This window comes from Ochlerotatus camptorhynchus, unplaced genomic scaffold, assembly GCF_037179485.1.
Source record: "Ochlerotatus camptorhynchus isolate MF236.1 unplaced genomic scaffold, CSIRO-AGI_Acam_v1.1 ptg000067l, whole genome shotgun sequence".
NCBI classification, from domain to species: domain Eukaryota; kingdom Metazoa; phylum Arthropoda; class Insecta; order Diptera; family Culicidae; genus Ochlerotatus; species Ochlerotatus camptorhynchus.
Genome location: NW_027040557.1, coordinates 483,236 through 490,889, shown reverse-complemented (window position 1 = coordinate 490,889; position 7,654 = coordinate 483,236). Strand labels below are relative to the sequence as shown.

Genomic DNA, 7,654 nt, shown 5'->3' with positions numbered 1-7,654 from the left:
TAAACCCACCAGGCTGTACCAAAGTGTGTGCTTAAAAAAACTAATACGAAGGCTTTCCAAATCAATTCGGGAACGGCGAGGCTTAATGGCTCCTTTGTGAGCCCGGAAAGAAGCGGAACAACAACAAGAAGTGGAAGTACTATGACCTAAGGATGTGCTCTACCTAATAAAGCTATAGATGCAACTTTTCATTTTAACATTTATTTTGTGACGTCACATTGAAAAGGGTTACCTGCGGGCATACTGCTTCTGGTTGATGATGTAGTTGGTGATCTGGTTGTGTTACTGATCGTGGCGGTTGTCGACGGGTGGTGGAGCTGATGATGTTGTTTGCTGGCCGGTATTCATTGCGGATGGAAACTAGCTTCAGCGAGGCAATCGCCGAAAGGCCAACGACTACGATGAACTGGACAATCGGGTGGCGACGGCGGTGTGATAGACGTACTGCCAGCGACGATGGTGAACTAGGCAGCGGGATGGCGACGGCGGTGCGGTTGGCATTTGTGCTCCGCACAAAGGATGCCGGCATGAACAATGCTGGGACTGTCTGGAGGTTCCACCGAGATGACTGGTGGACGTTATCGGCGGTCTGCCGATGAGTATGATACGCCGTTTGCCACTCACGCCAGTCGTCCACGTACTTCTCCTTATCCTGCCAAATAATTGAGAAATCCAACTTAAACTCCTGCGCGCCTGGTGGCAGGAATAAGCACTAACCGACGGTGACAAGTCTGTGACAGCCCTTGAAAATATCATTGATTGTTTGCCAAATTATTTAATTTCAATGTAATTTCATGAAAATTTGTTGTCAGCATGGATGAATCTTGTACAAAATGCATAAAACTATTTTGCAATGCATTGTGCTTAAATAAAAAGCTACTTCAAGACTTATAAATCACTGAAAACATGTTAAGGTTTGAAATCATCTGCCGATTAAACAGCAGACAAAGTTGGCGGACTAAATCAATCGACGAAAAACTATTAAATAGGCCGATTGCTCGGTGTAGCACCAGACGAAAAACGATTTAATGTGCTGATTAATACACCGACTCAAATTAATTTTTAAGTGGCAATGGATTTAGTCGATGGACGCATCGGGTGATTTGGATGATGTTTGTTTATTTGGAAGATATTTTCGAAACAAAGCACGATAAAATTCAGCATTATATACCATTATTACGAGTACTACTTTTTTGCTCGGATCATGTTTTGACTTCCACAGAAACTCACTAGAATGAATAGAAAATAATAGTTTTTTGGTGGAAATTTCAAAAATGTATTCAGTTTGACACATTATTTCGGACTTATCACCGCTGCGATTGCAGCGTCACGGTGGTCGATTGAAACATGGATTTGTCAATTCCAAACAGAAAGAAAAAAGGCCCACTTTTTCCTTATGTTCCTTTACTTCTATTCGTAGGAATCTCCTTTCTCCTTCTAATTTTTTTTAATAATTTACACAAAAAACTACCACTAGAACAATGAAAATTCCTTTGTTTCTTTGACCACCTGCTAGCACAATGGTCACGCCACTTTCACTGAAGTCGCAAAATAATCAATTTGACTTTCGCGCGCACTTCTCCTTTCGAGAGTTGAAAATAGATAGCCTTCTGCTTTTGGAATTTTATTTCTTTTAACTGCTTTTCGGCACCACAGGGCCGATGAAATGCCGAAGTTTGACATTTCGGCCTGGTTGGTTCATTTTTCTTCCTCATGCGCCACCTGTGATTGAGCTAAACAACTGGGCGGGGAAGTATTTCGCCCGTTCGTTCAAACTCCTTGACACTTGCAACACACACATGGAGAATCGTGAGAGTGGAACAGGCTCTCTCACTTGCTAAGCCTACAGATGAGAGCCACTGTTCCAGGGTGTTAGTTTATTTAATTTATTTCAGGTGGGACTGTTACAGGGAGGGAGGTTTTGGACTTGTGGAGGAGCCAACAAGTAAACATTGGAACCAACGGTTACAGTCATCATAACCTGAGTTTTGTCAAAAAATCGTTAATATTTACACTGTGTGCAGTGAGGAATACACAAAATCCGCATAGGGGAAATTGATGTAATGTCGGCCTAAATTTCTATAATTTGGGCCCATATATAAATTCAGCAATCGACTAAATCAGGCGTAATATTTGATAACGGCACAAAAACTTTTTTAAACTAAAGTTGTAAGGCCCTTTACACGCGAACCGAAGTACGCCCACGCAAACCAATACAGTTATCGGAAAGGGGAAAATTTCCCCCACCCGATGATGTTGTTGGTTTACGTGGGCGTTCTTCGGTTCGCGTGTAAGAGGCCTTACAACTTTTGCTTACAAAACATTTTGTGCCGTTATCAAATGTTTCATCTGAAATTTTCAATAGCGACCAAAAATATCCATTAGTACCGTCCCAATAATTATAATATGACAATAGATAAAACTGATAAATAGCAGACATTTAGCGATGGGCCAAATCTTAGATCCATAGGCCAACATTAGAGCCATTTCCCCTATCAATTCAATTGTGATTTCTAAATCTGTATTCTTTAGCAATTACAAAAAAATATGCTGAATGCTTCGCCTAAAACACACAAAAAAAAAACAGAATCAACAACGAAACTTGACGGGAGAAAAAGTATACTCCATCTCCATGCACAGCATGTTTTGATCCCTCACCGTAGGAGTCGGTCGATTTCAGACAAAAAATAGTCTTTTATAAGAGCTAAATTTATCAACCGCAAAATTAAATCATACATATGTCACCATCTCAACTTTAAAATAAACAATCAAACTTGCATTGTCCATTTTTCCCTTCGAAATCAAACAAGTGCTTGACGCCCACTAGGATTTCCTAGCTGTTGCTGCAACACAGTGTTTGTTCTGAACCACCAAGCAGCAGTAGTGAAAGGAATTGATTCTCAATGTGGTTTCATTACATTATGGCTATAGATTGCGGCTGGCTGCCTGAACAAAACCAGAAAACGATACAAAGTATGTATTATAGAAACTTTTGCGAGTAAATCAAAACAAATCATAGGTACTCCGGGGAAAATTGAAAAGAGCGGGAAAGTACTGCCTATAATCGCATGACCGTCCTGTATGCACTAGTTTATTTAGAAAAAAAAATCAATCAGTTATGATCCATGTAAATGACTAAAAAATTATCGGAAATTTACAAATGATTTATTTTTAAAGAATAAAAGTGGCATATGGACTCATATCGGCCTGGTATGCAATTATAGTTACTTTAAATACTCATACATAGTATCGTTAATGATAAGAAATATTCAGATTAAAGTTGCTGATTCAATTAACAGGGGAACAAAGGTAAGTTTTTGTCCACAACAATGAAGTATCGAATTAGGATTGAAAGTAATATGGGCCGGGATTATTCTATTGCTTGGACCGCTTGCGCAACTAGCCAGAGGCCATTTCTATACCCGATAGCGGACCTCCACTTTTAGAATCCGCAAAAAAGATCGTTATGCCGCTGCTTGTATCGTCAAACAAGGCATGGCTGTATATTAACGTTGAAATCTGATCCTTATCATGGACTAATTAATCTTTGCCTGTGTACAAGCGATTGCAGAGCGCGTGGGTGGATGTGGCATTTTGCTCCCGCGCAGAACACCAAATAGTATAAAGAAGCATTTCAAGCTGCAGGTAAAAGTATACACCGAGGCTGAACAATGTCCTTAGCCCAAGGGAAACAACAACAGAGTTAGATGAAAGAAATGGAAAATCGTTTTTGCGCATCATTGCGGATTTGCCAAAGGTGAAACTTTCTTCTGTTTTGCCATAAGTGTGGTTTATTTTGCCGTCAGTTGTCCGACAGCAATTGCGGATCATGAAACATTATTATTCTTGTTACAAGCATTGCTTTGGCCCATTCACAACGGGAATCAAAATTGAAATTTTATTTCAATATAATCAAAGGCGTCTAGCGACGTCGGTGGTGTAGTGGTAAGCTTGATTACCTCTCATCCCAGCAGGCCTGGGTTCAATCCCAGTCGACGCCGCCGGGATGTTCTGAGGCATAACATCTCTAATCACGCTTTCCTTCGCAATTGAAGTAAAGCCGTTGGTCCCCGGTGCCTCCTTCCTGGCGTCGGTAGCATTGGTGCTCAGGACGGAAAACAAGATCGACAGAAAACAAATCATGGAAAAAAAAACACGGCCCATACAAATTTCAACAATTTTGTGGAATTGTCTACGCAGGGGTTGGGGGGGGGGGGGAGTTGTGGCATGTACTGTCATACTCTATTTCTCTATGGCCAGGGAAGTCAATAAATTTTTCAACCCGAAACATTTCTAAACCGGACCGGGAATCGAACCCAGCCACCTCCAGCATGGTCTTGCTTTGTAGCTGAGCCTTTACCGACGATCTACATCTCCACGGGGGCCAACTTTGATTAGCCAATAGAGCTTTTTGACGGTTAGTCGGCGCACACTACTGTTCCATCTAAATTGAAAAAGTGCGAGCAAGAGGGAAACAAATTAGTAGGAAAACAAAGAATCCATTCATCTCTGCTGCTATATAGATAAAGACGATTAAACGTCAAAAAGGTCTATAGCCTCGGTTTTCATATCCACGGATCATCTATTTTTCAAAGATCTGTCCAGTAACATTGCTAGATCAGTTCAGCTTGCAATGTTGCGTGATAAATCCACGAAAATGCTTTGGTAAAATTCTAGAGTAACATTTGAAATGGGCCTATGTCCAAAACGCAAACAAACCAGCAAATAAATTTTAAATTTTTCTGCCGCTATTCAATTCATATTTAAGAAAATTAAAGTATTCTAGGCATTTATATTGTTCACAATAACAAAAGTAACTGTATCTCAGTATACAACATCCAAAATATGCGAAAAGCTTTCAAAAATATATGAAAATCTATAACAATTAAATTCCATAAATTAATAAGCATTTTTTTTTACTCTTTCAATGGATAGGCCCTTTTTGTTAAGCCGTTGTGCTTGTCATCAGAAATGGTACGCCCTTTGATAAGCCTTTTCGCAACGTCAAATAAATTCAAAACAAATCATCGGCCCTGCCTCAAGCAGTAGGTCCTAGCATTGGTTTGAAAATTTTCAATCATCGGCCCTTCTACGTCACTAGGCTTATCAATGAAATGAAATAAATTAATGGTTGGCCATTTTAGCGTGCGGGCCTATTAATGAATCGAAAAATTTCGTTGATCGGCCGTTTCAAAAATTGAGTTATTTTTAATGATTTTTCTCGATTATGCGGAACTGTCCTACACGATTAGTAGCTATCAAGCGGTGCTAAAGAATTGTATCAAAATCCGATTTGTTTACGTTTTGGACATAGGCCCATTTCAAATGTTACTCGAGAGCTATCATATATGTCGAAGAGTGCCAGGGTGCACGCTACCCCATATTATCCTACTTGCACTATTAGCCATTGTTAAGATCCCGAATGGGGCAATTATTAGCTGTGTGATGTATTACAGTTGGAAGCAATTATTTGATCCGTATCTAAGGCAGTATGGCTCCAATTGTATGCACCTCTTCCACCATTATCGTTCCGAAGCTTCGAAGTATATCTCACAATCATGGTTGCTCTGGAAATTTCAATTCTGTTTCTGAAAAGGTAGATATTTTTGCTTCAAAATTGTACCACCCACTTTCTATTTTCAATTATTTACAGATTCTACTGGTTATCAGTCGCTGCCGGCATGCTTTATTTATTCCTCAGATCATGTCGAATTCTCATGCAGTCTTTCTTGTTAAGCAACCTTTCGTTCACGGTTGATACAGCTTAGTGTGTGCCAATGCTTTAAATTGACACTCGAAAAAGATTTTCAAACTGATTTTGTTTCTCTCGTAGCCTACACTGGAATACGACATTCCCGGCCGTGAGTGTGTGTCAGGTTTTAAACGACGAAACGATGGCGGATTTATTCGAGAGGTAAGAGCATTTTACTTGTTTCGATTTTTCCCGCACTACACTACTTGAATATTGAACTCAAGTGGGATTTGCGAAAGAGAAACTGTTTTTTTGGAGTTAAAAATCAAACGGAAAACTTTTTGCTATCAGAGATAGTGTTTATTTTGTTTTTGTATGAAAAATATATTTCGCGTAGAGAAATTGGACCCAATCGCGACTACAGGATGGACAATGTCATGAGCGACATAGCTTTCTACAGTGGGACCTGCTACTCTTGCGAATACTGTACTGGTGGTCAGATGAGCTGTCCTGGAAATTTATCTGCTGTCATGGGGCGCTACCGAGCAGAATGTCCTTCATTGCTATCAGATTGCTCTTGGCAGGGTCGGTCGTTTGATTGCTGTCAGTTCTTTCATCCATTGGAGACGGAGTTCGGACTGTGTTTTAGTATCAATTCACAGAATAGCAACCCAAAAGCAGCGTCGAAACTGATAAATAACAGATACTCAGGTCCAGGCGTGCTACGATTCAAGGTGAAAGAAGACCTACAAGTATATCTTCACGATGAGAACGCGGTCCCGTATGCCTACGCAGATCGCACTCTGAAGGAAACGATACTCTGGGGAATGACCAAGGAAATTATCTTCAAAGTTATCGAAATGGAAAATAACGGCAATCTGCACGATATTGCTATCAATCGCCGGGATTGCAGATTTCCTTGGGAATTACCCGAAGAGTGTAAGTGACTCGGTTCAATATTGATTGTGTGATCTCTGACTTATCGGTTCTGTTCCATCAGCTTTGCAGCTTTACGATAGATATAGCTTTGAATCCTGTGCCGTGGAGTGCTTCATGAAAACTCAAATTGAACTCTGCAATTGTACTCACCACTTGATGCCGAAAGCGAAACGTGGTAATGATTTGTAGCTTTAAATTTGCACCTAAGTGACATAATTAAAACTTTTCTCTAAAGCAAGCAATTCCATGAAAATGTGTGATTTCGAAGGACTTACCTGTTTGACGGAAAAATCAGGTTAGTAAAGTTCATAAGTAGATCATTTTCATGCATTCGCTAATCCACTTGATGTTTGCAGTGGAACTGGCCAAAATACGAAAACAATGTCCCTGTCTATCGTCTTGCATTGAACCGGAGTATTTCGTAGTCTACAGCTCAGACAGGTATGGTGTGCGGGTATATACATTGCTTATTATTCAACGAAGCATTCCTTAATTACAGCGAGCTGGAAAGCGAAGATGATTTGGTAACAATAAGGATGCTTTCTTTGCCAGATATGAGGTTTCTGAGAAATACCGTCAAAACGGAGATGGACCTATTCAGTGAATATCTGACTATACAAATCAACTTAAATTCCAACTTTATTGAAGCATGTTTCTTTTTTATTGCAGTTTCTCTGGGAGGGTTAATGGGACTTTTTTTCGGGATTTCTTTGTTGACTGTCTTTTACGCTATGTCGCTTGTCGTTCGAGGTTGCTCCAGTCGAAAACTAAAGATCAAAACAACCAGCAGCTCGTAAAATTTTCACCGTGATAATTGACGCTTCAGAAGAAAGTTTACATCAGCTTGAGAAGATTTTCCGTCGCTGGAATAACAAACCATCAAAATTTCGATACTGAGAAAGAAATGCATAACTAGCGGAAAGGTTTCATGACAAAATATCATGAATAAGAATAAGAAGAAGAAAAGAAGAAAGCGTATTGTGAAATTGATCTGGAGCACGGTGCAGCGTTCCTTGGATACTG

At 40.0% G+C, this 7,654-nt stretch overlaps 1 protein-coding gene across 1 annotated transcript; it reads left to right on the top strand.

Annotated features, from left to right (window-relative positions):
* The first annotated feature begins 5,681 nt into the window (after window positions 1-5,681).
* ppk31 (pickpocket 31) lies at window positions 5,682-7,428 on the top strand. Its single transcript, XM_065216683.1, has 8 exons — window positions 5,682-5,767; window positions 5,834-5,914; window positions 6,090-6,631; window positions 6,693-6,803; window positions 6,867-6,926; window positions 6,988-7,072; window positions 7,131-7,231; window positions 7,301-7,428. Exons 1-8 carry the CDS (start codon window positions 5,682-5,684, stop codon window positions 7,426-7,428), a joined length of 1,194 nt encoding a protein of 397 aa, XP_065072755.1.
* Window positions 7,429-7,654: the final 226 nt, after the last annotated feature.

What these genes read in the sequence shown, in the direction of transcription:
- ppk31 (XM_065216683.1), top strand. Translation starts at nt 5,682, where the DNA reads ATGCTTTATTTATTCCTCAGATCATGTCGAATTCTCATGCAGTCTTTC. An exon ending in TTGGGAATTACCCGAAGAGT is followed by an intron (nt 6,632 to 6,692) that starts GTAAGTGACTCG and finishes CTGTTCCATCAG; the next exon opens with CTTTGCAGCTTTACGATAGA. An exon ending in AACGGAGATGGACCTATTCA is followed by an intron (nt 7,232 to 7,300) that starts GTGAATATCTGA and finishes TTTTTATTGCAG; the next exon opens with TTTCTCTGGGAGGGTTAATG.